The 17,374-nt window shown below is 51.3% G+C and overlaps 2 protein-coding genes across 3 annotated transcripts in view; both read right to left on the bottom strand.

Moving 5' to 3' along the window:
- Positions 1-14,850, bottom strand: part of LSP1 (lymphocyte specific protein 1) — a 47,984-nt gene extending 33,134 nt beyond the window's left edge. The window contains exon 1 of one of the 2 annotated variants that reach the window (XM_083863280.1): positions 14,633-14,850. In XM_083863280.1, the coding sequence (XP_083719406.1) occupies positions 14,633-14,712 (80 nt within the window). In that variant the 5' untranslated portion in view covers positions 14,713-14,850. Of the gene's footprint in view, positions 1-2,773; positions 3,172-14,632 lie in introns of those variants that run through there. The other variant, XM_083863281.1, reaches the window with a different exon arrangement.
- A 648-nt stretch (positions 14,851-15,498) lies between these two features.
- On the bottom strand, positions 15,499-17,374 carry TNNI2 (troponin I2, fast skeletal type). The gene is given in 6 exon segments (XM_083862677.1): positions 15,499-15,745; positions 16,057-16,233; positions 16,355-16,444; positions 16,828-16,956; positions 17,247-17,303; positions 17,306-17,374. Coding segments are annotated over 6 exon segments (606 nt in total). The 5' UTR covers positions 17,360-17,374; the 3' UTR covers positions 15,499-15,646.

Here is a 17,374-nt window from a genome sequence, read left to right as displayed (position 1 = left end):
TTCCCAGGTAATTACTCAGCCTCTCCTGTCCTGCAGTTGCAAGGCCTAACCCTGGGCTCTTTTCAGCCTCCAACTTTTCAGATGTTAATGGAATGTCCCTGCCTGCACCTTCTGCAAAGCCAGAAATAAGGAGGGCTAATTTTTCCAGTCCACCTCCTGGCTGTGGTGAAGGATGGTGAAGGGCAGAGGTGAAGGATGTTTCCTAGACTACTGGCTCAGTGCTTGAGCCTCCAGGCATCTCCAAGGTGTCCTAGTGGTCCCAAGCAAACCACTCCAGAGCACTGCATGCACTAAGCCTGTCAGCAGTCAGTGGAAAATCCACTTCATGCAAATCTGACTCCTGGGACTGATGTTTGGGTGATGCTTCACCCACGGGACCCTTTGTCTGTAATCCTCGGGGTTTGTATCAAGCACAAGACTGGATGCCTAAAGCATTGGGACTCAGCTCTTAACCCAAAATCCACAATTCCTGGTTTCAGCTCAGGAACCCTTAACCCAGACATTGGATAACTGGCAAGCAGCTCCCATAGCTGAGCAATGCTCAGGGAAGGTCATTCCTGGGTTATCCCCACTGTTGCCCTGCAGCAGGAGCAGCCAGGTAAATCCTGACCCCACACTGATATTATCCCCAGTGCTCGTGAATATGGCTCTGAGCAGCTGTTTTCATTCATGTGCTCCAAGTCTCCAAAGATTTGGACACATCAGAAGAGCCCAGGACCTACACAGTGTAACCACTCTGTTGCAGTCACCTTGGGACAGAAAAAAGCAGAGCACAGCAATCTTGACAGCAACATATCTTTAAGCCAGGAGCCTCAAGCCATTCACTAAAGAAGCTCCTTCCTGCAACCAAGGTGGCAGGGCTTGCAGAGCCAGCCCCACAGCCAATCTCAGCAACTCCAGGAGAAACTGTTCCCAGGAGAAAAATACAACTGCAAAATAGGCTATGGTATGTATGGAGCAAACCCTGCCTGTTCTGCTGTTGAATCCTGTGAGCGTAAGTGAGGCTTTTTGTGTGTAAACCATGAAAATCCCTCACAGCCCAATCCACTCCTCATCAGCAGGACTGGAAAACACAGCCACAAAGCTAAACCTCAATCAGGTTAAGTTTAATAACCCCACTCAGAAAACACATCACTTTGTAGAAAAGTCCCTGTGAGTCTCCAAGACACCAGAAGTCCCTTATCCAGAGCAAGAGGAACTTGGAGATGTCACTCAGGACAGGAAAATACCCCTGGTTTAGGCTGTGCTGAGGACAGTTCTTTGGACACCCCTTTACTCTGCATGACGCACATGTGCTTCCCCTTGCCCCCCTCCATCTGTCACCCTGCAAAATAAATTGCTACCCAGCTGTAAGAAAGCAATTCCCACCCCAGTTCATCTGCCTGGCCCTCCTCAGTCCCAGCTGGCCCCAAATCCGAGCTTGTCCCTGCCTTCTGCACACCCACAGAGGTTTCCCTACCCCTCGTGAGCCCCTGACAAAGCCCTGTTCTGAAACAGGGATATGGAATTCAGATCCCAGTCCCCCTGGCCTGAGACCAAGGAATGGGTCCAACAGGCCAAACAAAAGATGAACCCAGAGGAGTCATCTCCTGCCCACTTTCCACCCCAGGGGCCTGTGCAAGCAGTGGGAGCTTTTCTGCCAACTTCCCTGGGCCCAGAAGGGCAGAAAGTGGCAAGGACTGGGTGGGCTGTAGGCATGCATTTACCTTCCAAGGTAAGAAACTGATGTGAGAGATGAGGTTGAGAGGCTGCATAACCAACCAAGGAGATCCCAAATTGACTGGAAAATGCCTGGTGAAATACACCCCACCGTGACACCCTCCACCTCTCAGCTGGAGACCAGCAGTCACAGTGAGCACAAGGGAGCCAAGAGGAGCCCAAGATGCACAGTGTGAGCCCAGCACTCCCTAATTCCACCTCTCACCTATCCAGCTGCTCAGTTAAATATGAAGAGGTGAGGAGTGCCTCTCCTGAGCCCAGTCAGGGCCATCAGCATGGCACACCACCATCATCCAGAGACGGATCCCAGAGACCCATGGAGGGAAGCAGCAATTCCAGCCCCCAGGGAAGAGCACAGTGGCCGCATGGCAGGGAATCCCAAAGCCAGCAGACAATGTAGCCGTCCTCCCCGGCTCAGCGCCGCCTGACAAACGGGAATGAGCCCAACCGAGCCATCCACCTCCCTGCCCTGGCAATTATACTCTGAGAGAAAGGTTCAAAGCGCTATTGTGATCAATTAAATCGAAAAAGAGCGGTGTCAGCTCGCAGCCCTGGGAGGATCCGGCCCTTTACTGATCTCTGAATTAAAAAGGCGCATCACAGCGTGCATAACGTACAGTTCCTGCGGGGAAAAAAGGAAAAATCCTTTTCCTAGGCAGAAGCGTTCAGCACTCAGGAGACACAAAAAGCCACGTACTGAGACATCCCTCGCGGGGAGAGGGGAAACCAGCGGCTCAGGTGAGTGTCACAGCACAGTTGTGCTCAGTTATTTCAGTTGGGAGCGCCTGGAAAAGCCATCAGCAAGTTCAAATCTGCTTTTCTCATACAGCTTTTGGGAACGAGAAGGGAGGGTTATCTATTATCCTCCCTTCCAACGCATCGGGTCTGCTGGAGAACCAGGGCGAGGAGGAAATTGGGCCGATTTAAAGGGACACGAAGACGGTCGGTGTGGAGCACACTCCCTTTCCCCCGCGGCGTCCCCCACCGCGCCCCGGGGCTCGGGCACATCCCGCCGGGGCCGGGAGCGGCTCCCCGCGGGCAGGTGGGCGCTCACCTGATGAGGTTCTGCAGGCCCTGCTTGCTGGAGTTCCTCCTCAGGATCGCGCTGGTCATGGTGCCGAGGGTCCCGCCGCCGCCCCCTCCCCAGCGCCGCAGGCAGCCGCCGGCACTGCGCGCTCCCGCGGCCCCCTCTCCGCCTTCAGGAAGTTCTGCAGCTGGTTTCCTTTTGTTTCTGCTAGCCCCCCCTGCTCCACACCCCCGGCTTGTCTCCTCCACCTCTACCTCCTCCTCCTCCTCCCCCCGTGCCTCGTGGAAGTGTCACGGGGGAATCTCTGGGGGCGCAGCACAAAGCCCGGCGCTCCCCACTCCCCTGCCAGGGGGATTCTCTCCTGCCTTTAACTCTTCTCTCCCTCCTTCATCTTCTCCAGCCCCCTCCTCTCCCTCCCGCACCCTCCCCCCACCCTTTTATTTTTTTTTTTTTTATTTTTTTTCCCTTCTGTTTTTTCCCACCTTTGCCACTGTTTTTCTGATTACACAAAGCAACTAGGGAGCAGAAATCCAGGTTGGCAACTTGCACTCGGCGGGCTGTAAATCACCCCCGCTGCATTCACAGCAGAAGTCTTGCGTGAAGGTCTCACCTCCAAACAGTCCCCGCACGTCCAAAGGTGAGCCAAGAGTCACACTGATACCACTGGGAAATGCCACACCAGAGAAAAACGTTCTCCTGGGATGGATGGAGATAGCAGCTGGATTTTGGGGGAAGCCACAGAGCTGCAGGCAAGCAGCCTACCCCCTGCTTCTGGTCTCAAACATTGCCCCTCACCTGCCCGAGTCACCAAGTCTCGGTGACTCAGTTTTCCCAGCCATCACATTGGGCAAGAGGCAAAAAATCTGGCTAAATCTGGCATGCCTCCATGAAACCCTGATATTTCAGGAGATAAAAGAAGTGCATGAGTGTTTGATGGAGGACTAAGATTGCCACCTGCTAAAACAAAATGCCCATCTGCCGTGCGTTCACATGGTTGTTCTTCATGCTGCCTCCTCATGGGAGTAGTCTTGGGAGGAAAAAACAAAAGAGTCTTTTTCCCTAAACTGCATCTCCTGGTCCACATGTGCTTTTTGAGTGAGAAGAGATCCTCTACTATGCCAAACCAACAGGTGCCTGGACTTGCACCTTGCAAGTTCCAGCCCTGCCTTATACTTGCACATTTTGGTGCTCATGGCATGGCCTGCCCATGTTCCCCAAGGTAAGTGGGAATATTCCTCTGCCTGTCTGCAAAATGGGAGCAGTTGTGATGGAACCACTCTGCTGAGACTCTCACCTTCCTTCTGCTTTCAGACCCTCTCATTTCATTTACACATTTCCTTTAAATCACTTCTGCATAAATGTTTCTTGACGCCTGGTAAACTGAAATGGGGAAGCTGCCCATGAAAAACACCAGGAAATTTCAATAAAAGAAAGGAAGTACCTGCCCTCCTTTCCACTGTCTCTTCATTTCCAAACAGCTTGGGGTTTTTTCCCTGCAGGTATTTACTAAGCATTGCCTAAATGATTATGAACAACAAAATCCACAAAGTGCAGACATTGATGCTGGCCTCACTCTGTGGGCTGCTAAGATGATATCACACTGCATATTTTTCTTTCTAAATTCAGTGAGAAGATGCAAGAGATCCACCACAAAAGATGCTAAAAAAGAGCTTGTCCCAGCCCTGCAAGTGCTTGCAGGAGTAATTAGGTTTAAGCATGTGAATTAAGTTTAAGCCATCCTATTGAGTTCACCACAATTGGCCAGAGTTGAAATGAAGTGTGCACCTACAGCGTTTTCTTTTTTGGAGAGAATCGGCCCAAACCTGCCACTGACTCCCTGGACTGAGCCAGGCAAGGATGCAACTTGAAGGAGCCCTGGCAGGCAGAGATGTAGCTCGCAGCCATGGGCCAGCAGCAACTTGGTGTTGAATGAAATCACTGCAAGCACTCTTCATTCAGGCAGAGATGCCAGACCATCCTCAGGGAGCTGAGGAGGGGCAAGGAGGAATGCAACCACTGTCACCAGGAGAAGGCAGGAGCCTACTAGAGGTAACAGGATGCTGCTGCCTGTGGGAAGTGAGAGTCTCTGTGTAAATGGGCAGAGGAAAAGCTGTTAATTCCCCCAGCAAGAGAGCCTTGGCTCCACACCGGGTTTGACTCCCGGAGGATGCCAGCATGAGCTCCTTGTCTTGAAAGCACTTGGCAGACTTCCACTCCAGTTCCAGGACTGACTGCCTCTCAGAGATGGGGCTTTCAATGAACAGGGCTGACAGAAACCATGCTTGGATGATGAAATGCAGGACTGGAGAGAGGTCATGACATTAGCTCTTACTGGTCTGAGGTGCTAAGATAATTTGGAAACACCAGAAGTGAGGCAGTGAGGAAGGGGGTCCCTTAACTGCAACAGGCAGCAGGCTGAGCTCTGTGTTGCTCCCAGGGAGAGAAATTCCTGGTACTGAACTGTGCCTGGAAAAATCTTTCAAGGTGGCTGGACCACTCGACCTCTGGGGAAGGCTTCCTGCCCTTCTCCCTGGCTTTCATCTTTGAGAAAGATATTAAATAGGACAAGAAAACTCATCCCTCCTCCAGCATCAGCAGGGTCTTGCAGGACTACGGGGAGAGGAGAGCAGGGCAGGACCCACAGCTTGCCAGAACAGGAATGGACAGAGTCACTATCCCCATCTCTGTGGGGCAGGGGGCATTTAAACCCACTTCAAAAGCACAAAGGACATGCCCACAGAGAAAGAGCAGTGCAGGAGAAATTCCACACCACTGCCTTAGAGTGCAGAGACACCTTGGGTCTCTCTCCTCTCCTGGCCCTCACTGCCACGTGCATCAGTGTGAGTCATGAATGTATCCAGGAACAGTAAGGTCAGCATCAGTCCTACAGCTGCTTGGATCCTTTCACAGAAACAAACCCCTCCCCACCGGTCCCACCAGGAAGTGGGTAGGAGTACAGTGGACACAGGAAGAAAAACAAAGAATTAATTCATCTGTTATTTTTTGGCACAGTTTAAGCTAGGAGAACCACCATAAATCTCTGCAGCAAAACACCACCCCACTAAAGGATCTGGAGCACCCAGGAGCACATTGTGTGGCACTGGAGTTTCTCAAAGCTCTTCCTGGCAGCAGGGAAGGCAGAGAAAGTGAAGTGCTATGAGAGAGAGCAGATCTGCTTCCATCACTGTGGGAAGGAGGGCTGGAGGCCCAGAGAGATAGGGCTGCACCAGTTCCCATTAATTACACAATCATTCTGCTATGTAGCACTACTTGCAAAATCAGTTGAAGGCTCACACATGGTCAAGGGAAAAAAAAATAAAAATACCCTAATCCTGCTAGTGAGGAAATACAGCTCAGGCATTTCTCTCCAATACTGCTGAGATGTCAACCATTGTCAGCACAAGCCCCAAGGCACAGTCACTGCAAGGGCCAGTCCTTTACAAGTGCCACCATCTGCCAGCATGGTTTCCAGAGGTCAATGCCTGCAGGTCAGTGGTGGGATCCCACCCCAAGAAGATGTTCTCACAGGGACAGCCTCACATCTTCAGCAAGGACTAAGAGCCCTATCTTAGCTGGAGACCCTGTGCCTCTACCAGCAGCCCCTAGGACAATGCAATAGATGGGGTGGGGGGGGGGGGGGGGGGTGCATTGGGGGTGTTTCTGATTTTCCTTTAAATTGTGCATCTTTCCGTCTGTCATCCCAAACCTCTCCCCTTATCCTGACATCCCACAAGCTTCACCAAGCACATGCATCCACCACTTCGAAACCAGCCTGGCAGGCATAAGCATTTGCCCAGATCCCTGGGAGCCCCAGTTTAGGGAAAAGGGCACACCATTGGTACATCAGCAGCATAGATAGTGTGGTTTACACGTTGGCCTGAGGGATAGGGTTTGCCCACCTCACCTTCACCCAGAATTCCCAGTTAACTCAGTCCAGCTTACTCTGCCAGCACTCGCTTTCAGGCAGCCAAACACAGAGACCAAGAGAGGCAAACAAGAGATAATCCTGAGGAAACAGCAGGACTAGCAGCCAAAAGCAGCACATTGTCTCCTTCCCACCAGAACAGCTCTTTACAAGCACTAAAGTGTGCTGCCAGGAGGGCAGGGCGCCCCACCTCTGCAATTAGCTCAGGGTGCAGGGCAAGGAGTCCAGTCCGAGTGATGATCCCCAGCAAACCCTCTTCCGTCCTGACATGAGTCAGGAGAGGATATTCCCAAGCCAATGCACGACCCCATGGGTGTTCAGGGAGGGGCTGCTGTAGGCAGGAGCTGTCTTGGCTCAGAGCTGTTGCCAGGCGAACGTGCTCAGAGGAGCACCATGAAAAACATGTATAATTGTGGGTCTAAACAGCCAACAAACACTGTGTCATACTAAGTCTGAAATATTTGGCATGGGATCAGTGATGACTTTCTTCCTCTGATATCCAAAGAGGCAGAAATGAGAGGGAATCAGAAGCTGGATCTACAAGGCACATCCTTCTTCCTCTATCCCACTGCCACCTCTCACCCTCACACAGAATGGAAAACAGACATTCCCTGGGGAACTTAAGGAGTACATCCATAAATCTAAAATCATTAGGTGTCCTCATGAAGGTTGCTTCATTTATTAGTGAGAGGGGAAGATGCAAGTTTACAAGCCTTGAAAGAGAAGATGCTTTTGCTCCAGGGGTGATACACACAAGGACAAAGGATAAATTTAAAAAACAGGAAAGAGAAAAGCATTAATGGGGCAGCCCAGCACAGCTAAAGGAGATCTGGGCCTCTGTTGTATCAAGGGCTGGGCAAACAGCAGGAGACCACCTGAGCCACCATCCGGGTTTCCCAGACCAGGGCCAAGGCCAAGTGACTCAGCCAAGCCCTGGAGGAGTGCAGCTGGTCCAGCATGTTGACCCAGCATCACTACTGATATCATGCACTGCTATCTATATATTATGTTAAATCAACAAAGCCATTGGGAAAGAGACAGGAAGACAAAACAGTGGCTGCAGATAAGACACTCCCATCCCACACAGGAGGGTCATTACAGGACAAGAGGAGAACTATTGGCCCCAAGGAGGCAGGCTCCATCTCTTAGGGATGCTTGTCTACCGCAAGGCCAAGAAGCAGGACAAAGGACTCCAGCCAGGATGGATAAGATACAGGCAGCTGCTGCCAAGAGGTTGCCTTCCCCCAGCAGATACTGTAGGAACAATCTGAAAAAGGCCTTTTTATAGCATCACATTGCTTTGTCACGAGTCTGCTCACCAAGGTTTGGAAAGCTGCTGAATGAATTTGAATTTTGAATGTCTATTTAAAATAAATGGAGTGGTCTTTGCTTTGACTAAGTGGATTAGACGGACACTGGGCAGCTGAAGACACCTTCAGACATCTCCCATGCTGGGTATAAGAGGTGCACAACCAGCAACAGAAGCACCACCTTCCTTCACCAGGTGGCATCTGTGTGACGTGTTTAAGCATCGCCCAAAGCCGTGCAGCGTGTCCTGTGGATGGGCCTGTAGGTGAGTTCCACTGCCCCAGTGCAGCCCTGTGTCGAGCCGTGCTGCTCAGCTGACCACACAGCTTTCAAGAAGTAAAATACAGCTTCTGCCCAATATAAACTTATTAGCTCATCTGCAGCTGGCTCCAGGCTCTGATGCAGCAGTGTTGTGCAACGCAAGCAGTTTTAGCAACCATTAATCTCCACTTTACGCTGCCGGGCTGTCACTCCAGCTGGGGTCAGGGAGACTGAATGGATAAGAAGGAACTCCTAAACACCCTCTGACAGTTCCTGCATCCCTCACTTCAAGCTGCTCCTTGTCCCAGGGAAAGGCTTCTAGTATCAGCTTGCCCATATCCATCCATGCTTCCCTCGCTGAGCTGGACAAAAGGCAGGAGCTGTTTTGAAAGGGCTCACAAAAGCACCACCATGTATTCCAAAAGCTTGAAGATACATGGCTCCATCAAGGGGGAAGATAGTCATTAATGCTCCAAAGTGAGGCCCAAAAAGAGCTAAGAGGAGCCTATCTGCACAAAGGGCAGCTAATGCTGTATGCAGGAAGATGGCAACTGGAATGGAGAAGCAGCAGAAGAGACAAATGCCATCCCCAGGAAGAGGTCCCACCAGAGCAGGGGTGCACAGCCTGTGTGTCACAGTAGTCTGCCCTTCAAGACAGCTCGGCTTGGGCACAGTGCTGTCAGCTCCTGCTATGGGAAGCTATGTGACAACTGCAAGGAGGCACTTATTTCAACAGGAAATTATTATTGTCATCAATTTTATTGGGAGAGAACTCTGCCTCTCCTAAATAGCTGGCAGCCGTGATTGTTTGGGGTCTGTCAATAGTTCAGAGTTTGTCAATGCTAATGGCTCCAAAGCAAGCTTGCACTGGAAAGGAAACTGCTTTTGCAGCAGAAAAGCACAAGCATGCACAAGCACAGAAGAAGAGATCATATTTTCCAAGCTATCTGGCAAGGACTTGATAAAAGGCACTGCACAAACTGTCTAGTCAGCTGCAGCAAGCAACAGATACCTAGAGCTGGGAGAGAGGCTGCCTTGGTAATGCAGAATGAATCCCCAACAACAACAACAACAACAAAAAATCTGTTTTCAAAATGAGCATATAAGCAAAAGAACCAAGGGCCTCCAGCTGATGCAAACTGGCAGAGATTTCTCTATGGCAGGCAGAGAGATGGTGCTGACATACACTGGCAAAAGCATTTGGGCCTACATGTCTGTGCAATAGCAAGAGAAATCTGAATAAACTGAACTCCAGCTTATCTGAGTCTTCCACTTCTCAGATCAATTGCTTGCAGATTGCCCCAAGTTTTCAGACCACTGGACAGAAGTCACCAATTAAGCCAATAGAGGCCCACTGACAGCAATTTCCATTCATTAATAAATCCAGCTGGATTTGCTCATGTATCTTCCTCTTTATCAATGTATTCCTTGGACAGTAACCAGATGCAGCAGGCTGCTGGGAACCACCGCTGCTCATATGAGACAGGCTGAACCCAAGCAGTTCCTGGGTCTGACACTCCCATGTATGACTGAAGATGGAGCTCTGCTGCCAGCCCCAGCAGCCCATCCCAGGAGGGACTCGTTTAAAGTAGCAAATAACAGAAGAGATTTTGTCCTGCCTTGCTGCCAGTTCTGCTGCAGGGGATGGGGGCTGCAGGAGCGGAGCCCCCAGAAAGGCACTGGAGACCTGCCCGTGAGAAAGACAACTCTGAGTGCTGAAACCTGGGATAAGACACTTCAAAGGCTGCCTCACACATCTGGTGTGTGTTAGGATGGATGCACTGGCAAGGAAAACATACATGGGCTCCAAGTGGGGCTGGTTAACCCACTCGTGACTGAACCTCTGTGGAACATGTGGACAGACTGAGGACTGCGAGACACCTGGCCAAGCCTCAGGAGAGCTGGGCTCACATCTCACTAATGGCCTGTGCTTCTTAGCTGATACTGGGAAATCAGGGAGCCATTCAGGTGCCTCAACATAGGTGTGAGATGCCTTGGGTTACCTAAGACAGCAGCCAAAGCCTGGCAGATGTCACACAGCTCCAATAGGAAACCACCTCTTCTGGGTACCAAATCCACAGTGGGCAAGTTCTACAGTCAGGACATCCCTTCACCTTCCTAAACGTCTCAGGCTGTCTGGCCTTGCAGTAGAGATAATCTGTCCTCTATCCCTGAGGCAGCAGCCACAGAACACCCACCATGGTGACCCCCTGACCTTGGCTGGGCACAGTGCATGCTCCTCTAGTACTGATCACACCAAATGTCATGCAGGACAGCTGTTTTCCCAGAATGTGCAGCACCTCCTAGGACATAGGACTTTCCCCCATGTGTTGACCCATACCATATGGCCATGATCCAGAACACGACCTGAGTAAAGAGGCATGAGCCCCTATCCTACATTCTTGTGTCTTCCTTTCATTGATGTGCATCCCCAAGGCTTCTCCTCATGAAAGGCTTTAGAACAGAACCACACCATGAAGATCCATTCCCCATGCATTTGGCTTCAAAGGATGCCAAAGCACCCCCTCAGTAATCCCAAAGACTCAGCCTGATGAGGAGCTTATTGGGCTCATTAAGAGAACAGGAACTGCAGCTACAGGAGGTCCAAGCTGCTGTGCAAGCTGGGAGAGCAGAGCCCTCCCTCACCTGTCCCAGGTGAGCAGGCACCATCCCTCCCAGGCAGGGTTGCAAAGCTGGACTCTGCCAGGAGGGCAGCTTGGAAAAGATGAAGCGAGAGCACCAAATCCTTGTGATGTTCCCTCTGAGCCCCACTGCAGGTTTACAGTCAATCAGAACCAGATTACACTCTCAGGAGCCTGGTGCTCATACCAATGGCTCCTGGAGCCTGAGCAACAACTTTATTTGGGCCAGGATTCCCACCCTCCTCAAAGGAAAAGCTGTTCCCAACAAAAACATGGCACTGAAGAAGTCTCGAAGCACCTCCTGGCGTGGTGGTCTGTCCAGATGTGAGTCAGTGTCCTGACAGAGGCAGCAGCCAGGCTGGATGAGTGCCTAGATGGGAGCAAGCCCAGCTCTGAAGAGAGCACCAGGGCAGCAAGGAGTCAGCTCAGCCCCCAGGCAGACCCCACAGTTGGGCATGTGGGTCACAGGGGTGACGGATGCAAAGGGGGCTGCAGGCAGAGCATCAGTCAGGGCTGGATTAGCAAGGTCAGTGAAGGTCAGAGCAGAGGGGCCCAGGATCCCCAGGGCATGCCAAGATTAAGCACTTCCCTGCTGCACAGCCAGCCCTTCCAGTTATCACAGGGTTTTCAGATTTGGGGAAAAGCCCTAAACCCTCTGAAGTAAGTTCACCTTACAAAATCCAGGGGCAAGGGATTCCCACAAGCTTCAGAGCCAGACTTCACAGCAAAAGTTTGAAAAAAGCCAGCCTTCCAGCCAGCAGAGAGTCTTCTGTGTTTTAAAAAGAAAAGTGCAATTCAAATGAAGGCTGCTGGGCAATCCCCTGCTTTAACACACACTCCTCCAAACCCATAGCTTTACATAGCAAAATAAGCTTGGAGACAAGGCAAGGCAAGCCAGGCTTAATTTATTTTTTTTCCCCCAAGGAGAAAAGGACAGTGAAGGCACCTGATACCTCCTATAATTAGAGACAGTTCTTTCTCTCTAATGCCACTGCCAGAGCACCTATATCCAATTTGGAAACCAGAAGTATAACCCAGCTTCATTAAATAATCCATCTGGTCCTCCCCTGTTAATTTCTCTACTATTTTTCCACTTTAATGAGCCCAGCTGGGTCAAACTGTGACCAGTTACTCCTGAGCAGGGATCAGCTATCCCTCCATTCTACCCCCAAGGAATCTGGTATACTGAGGGGTCCAAAAACTCTCCAAGTATCAGTTTTCCCAAACAACCTCCTTCCAAACCATGGGTATACTTAGCAACAACAGTCATTTCAGCAAAGACCCTTGAGACTCCTCTAAGGATCTGGAGAATTCAAGACAGCTGGGGGTGGACGTGGCAAGGAAAAGCCTGGGGCTTGCTGGCACAGCAGAGCCTCTCCCCAGGCAGTGACCATACATGGGCTGCCTGCCCTGCAGCTCATGGGGAGGGAAGCCCCAGGAGGAAAGAGACAGGGGAGTTTGGGAAAAGCCAATCTGCCTCCCAGGTGCAGATATCCTGTAGAGCACAGCCCAAGGGATGTGCACGGCCATGGGTGTAGGAGCTAAGGGCAGGAGTAACCTGAAGCCTCCAGAGCTTTACAGAGTGCTCTGAGTGACAAACCCTGTACACACTGGGCTCCCAGCTTCTCCCCATCGAGGCAGGACAACCTAAGCAGCCACCTCTCCAGAGTTCCCCCCAGCTTCTTGTTTATTTGGGAAGGCTCACACCACAGCAGTTCCCCATACAGCAATCTCAGTTCATGGAGGAGAGCATAACACCAGTCTGGTTTAAGCAGTGTTACACCAACATCAGCAGGACTTTGCCAGTATGTCCCAATTTGTACGAGGAAACAGAGCAGACTGTGTTCAAATTAATATTTCTAGGAGTTTTTCAATGCCTGCTCCTTTATACACTGGGCACAGTTAAATAGATAAGGTTCATTGTCTATGGAAACACAACACCAATATTTTTCCCCTGACATCTCCCACTGCGCATTACACCCAGGAGCCTTGGGATTTACTTTCCTGGCAGCTCCATCACAAGATTGGTTGCTCTGACATCTATCATGCTTTAGGTTGTCCTTAGAGCCTTGTCCTGCCTCCATCCATCCATGGGTCAGCTTGAAAAGGGTTTTTTCATCCAGGAGAGAAGATCAGAAAGATAAGCTAGCCACAGGGTGACAAAAGGTAGACCCAAACAGCAAGTAAACACTTCCTTCCTCCATTTTGGGAGTGGAAATCACCGGAGTCCAGCAAGTGTTTAAACAGCACAAGGAAAAGCAAGAGAAGTTTAGAGCCACACATGAAGCTATTATACAAATTTTAAAGGAAAGTAACTCTTGGTATTTTTATAACAAAGAGGAACTCATTTCTGCTTGCTATTTTTGCCATCAATTTTCATATTTCATTAAGATTCTAAAACACAGCTAGAGAGGAAAGGATGTGCCACCCTGCTGTCAGCATTCACACTCTTTTTAAACAAGACTGTAAGGGTCTGCATGCTACAGAAGAGACTCCTCCAGACAGCTTTTTATTTAGCTGAAACTCCAGCAGGAAACAGAAAAGGGAACAAGCTGAGCCTGCCCCACCAGCAGACCTCACCGGTGGCCCTGCATGCATCAAAGTTCCTGCAGTTACTGCAGCAAGAGGGGAGCAGGAAGGTTTGCTTGGCTTGGGCCACGCATAGCACCTGCTCCTTGCTCCTGCAAGGTGAGCTGAGCCTGCAGTGGAGTCACAGCCAGGCAGGAACAATGCTGGGAATCACATAGATCCCGGTGCAGAGAAAACCCCTGTGCTCCCCCAGCAGCCAAGGCTTCCCCTTTGTTTCAGCAGCGAGCTGTGTACAGAGCCTTCCAGCACCTTTTGAAGCTTCCAGTCAAATCTTCAGCCAAGGCTAATTGCTGTCAGGTGTCAGCCGAAGCACTTACTGCAACCACTGATGACAGGAGATGACACACCTTTCTCCTCTCGTTGTCACTCAAGGGTTTTTTGTTTTTTTTCCTGTCAACATTAGCTGTGCCGGCTCTCAGAAGCCTTGGGGAGAAATGCTAATGCAAGCTTTGAAGCTGGAGGTGAAAAATCAGGCAGCCTCCTAAGCTCCCTGGATGTTCAGCCTGAACCCAGTCCAAATCTGAGCACTTTTGGGTGATGCACTTTGGCCGAGCTTATCTGTCTGCCTCCACCACAGACAGATGTGGTCTCTGTTACTGAGCTGTCTTCTTTTAGCCCTCATGGAAAGCTGTCTGTATTCAAGAGACCCCAAATTTTACAGTCTTTGCTGATAAAGCAATAAAGCAGAGCAGAGGCACAGGGAGATATATAACTTTACAGCAGCCAGCCAGAAACATTGCCAGGTTAATTCAGCTGGAGACGTGGGGGATGCAGCAAGAAATCAGATGTGCCCAGCAAGGAGAGGAGGCAGCTGATCTCCACATTGGAGAGGTCTTAGAGATGGGCTGATTTCAGCCACAGAGCAGCTCCAGGTCACCAGACATCTCAGTTGAGCTTGCCTGTTTCTGGAATGGAGTTCTCCACTCAATCAACCCTTTCCCAAGGCTTAGAAGTTCAAAGGGGTTGAGACCTTTAGGAAATTTAAGTCTCCTCCTAGCTGGAGAAGCTTGTCAAAAGCCTGACAGAACATCTGACCTACTCCAGGTTCATGGATCATCATTGTTCTGGCTGCACATCCTCCTTTTCCACCATGCCCTCCCAGCTCCCCAGCTTCCCAGTATCCTGGGACTGAAAGGCAGCTGTGGTGTCCCCAAGCCTCACCTCTCGTTCTCCCCAGGGGATTCATCTCCCACTTGGCTCACTCCTTCTGCACCCTCCTGGCACCCCTCCGAGTCTGACATCTTCTCTCCTGGGTGGCACGGCAGCCCCACAGACAGCTCCAGCACCAGGGTGCTGCCACTGTTTCACTTTTCCTGTGCACAGCAGAAGTGAGCTGAAGTGCCGGAAACTTCACAGGCTGAGGGTTTGAGGGGGATGGGAGAGGGCAGAAGGAAGGTGAATTTGGAGGTTTGCTTTGTTGTGTTTTAAAAACTATTGAGACCAATTTAAGATTTTACTTGTCAGCAGCTAGAAATTTGCAAGTCCTGGGCTAACCCAAAAGAAAAGTGGGCAGCATAGACATCACCACCATGGCAGGGTGAGGAGCAACACACTGTCGTCATCCCCCTGCCCCCTCCCCAGCTGCCCATGCCATTCTGGTGACAGCCATCATCCCTAAACCACAGCACCCTATGCTGTACCAGTGCCAGGGTGCTGCTGCAGGTGCTGCCAAAGTTGTCCTGACTTTGCACCTCTCAAATCCCACTGGACACAAAGGGTCTGCTTCTGCCCTGCAGATGTCATCCCTCTCCCCCCTTCTCAGCTCTTCCTGCTGATGCCATCATGGGTTGAGGTTCTACAACACCTCCCGGGGCTTGGATTGTTATCTCTTTATCTCTTTGCCACCGGGGAAGGGCATGAGCATCTGCAGCTTTGGAAAGGGACCAAGAGCAGAGAGGTCCCCCATCTCCTCAGCATCCCCCCTGCCAAAGCCTCCCCATCCCCACCAGGACTGCCACAGTGAGGCAGTCCCGGCTGGCACCATGGCATGAGTCGGGGTCTGGCCACCCAGGCAGGCAACACCCACCTCTCCCACCAAAGCTTTATTTACATCACTGCTGCCATGATGCAGCTCTTGGCACAACTAGAGAGAAATGGCACCCAGCCTGAATCCCTGAGCCCAGCGGGGCAGTGGGGACAGGGGGGAGAGCAGGACAGGTGTGGAGACATGGGTGCTTAGGACTCGCCAGCCTCAAACATCTTCTTTCTGCCCTCCATGCCAGACTTCTCCTCGATGTTCTTCCTCCAGTCACCGACATCACGGAGATCCTTCTCCTGCGGGAGGGATGATTGCATTGGTGTGAATGGTGCTGGGGTCAGGACCCACCTGGCACAGGCCCCACATCAGTCCACCCATGGAAACCCCCATATCAGCTAGAGGAACCCAGCTCCACCCATGCTATACATCTTTTTGAACTGCACCCTCCTGTTTCAACATCATGGGCGCCAGAGAAGGAAATACTGAGCAGGAAGAAGAACATTATGGAGAAAGAGCCATTCGTAACCCTGCCTATCTCACAGGGAGGTGTGAGTCCTGAAGGGTGAGGGCAACTCCTGTTAGGGAAAAAAGGAAGAGGGAAGGATACCTTCTCAGTGTCCTCCTTCTTCACTTGCTTCAGGTTGGCTCGGAGGTCCATGCAGACCTTGTGCTTGGAGCCCAGCAGGGCCCTCAGCATGGCGTCAGCGGACATGCGCACCCTGCGCAGTGGCGGCCGCTTGAACTTGCCACGCAGGTCAAAGAGTTTCTGGCTCAAGTCTTCCAGCTGGGGGGGATGAAATGAAGAGGGGGGGAGAGAGAGCAGGGCATGGGTTTCATGAGATGGACCTAAGCAGTGCAGGGAGGCATGAGAAATGGGCTGGAGGATGGCTCCAGGGGAAACTCACCTCCTTGTTAGTCTTCTGTAGCTTCACCTCTGTGTCATATCTCTCCTCATCCACTGACTCTATCTTGGCATGAAGCTTTTTGCACAGCTCCTGGGAAGAAAGAAAAGAGGTATGTTGACTGCTAGGATCCACACACGATTCCTCTCTCCTGACTGCTCTGTCTCTGAAAGCCCTCAGTCCAGAAGACTAAATGGGACTGAGGTGAAGAGGGGCTTGTCAGCCAGCTCCTAATCTCCATGTTACCAGCTGCACACAAATGCTGCCTTAACATTTAAAACTTTCCTGCCAGACAGACCCCTGTTTTTGCAGAGAGACCCCACCTGCCTCACAACCCAGCTGCATGTCCATCTGGCTCCAGGGTAACAAAGGTAAGGGGAGAGTCAAGATGGGAACACCAGTCTAGATCCACCAGGCTGACTGATGGAGTCAAATATTTTCTGCTCCAGCACTAAAAGGGTTAAAGAAGCCTGTACCTGAAGTTCCTGCATGGATCCTGGGAGCGACAGAGGAGGGCAATGTTCTGCCAGGTAGTTTTGCTTTTCCACTTCTTTAGCAGCTGCTTCTTTTTCTATTTCAGTGACAGCAAGCTGGAGCATAGCACTCTGGAAGGCAGCAGGAGAAGGGTCAGTGCAGGGTGGAAGCAAGGAAGGAGGGTAGGGGAGTCATCAGAGGAGTGGGAGTCCTGATGGAGAGGCAGCCTGGGGAGTTCCCATAAACACCACCATTTCCAAGAAAGGGATATGATGGAGACCCAGTGAGGAGTGGGGTGGGAGGCCCCTACATTGTGCATCATGGCCCCTTCTAGTAGGGAGAGTGCTGAGAGCTGCTTGGCTTGGGATGAGAGGTGGGAAGGTCGGGACACACATCCCACCGCCACAGCAGTGCCACGTACCTTCAGGTGCTGCCGACGGGCAGTGGCTGCCCTCCTCTTTTTCTGCAAGTGGGAGAAACAAGAGAAAAGAAGGTTATCAGGTTCCCATTCCCCTTTCCATTGCCCTTCCCCATGCAATGCCACAGTCC

The sequence above is a fragment of the Zosterops lateralis genome (genome assembly GCF_965231275.1).
Source record: "Zosterops lateralis genome assembly, chromosome: 6".
NCBI lineage: Eukaryota > Metazoa > Chordata > Aves > Passeriformes > Zosteropidae > Zosterops > Zosterops lateralis.
Note: the sequence above shows the minus strand (reverse complement) of the source record. Positions and strands in the feature narration are given on the sequence as shown.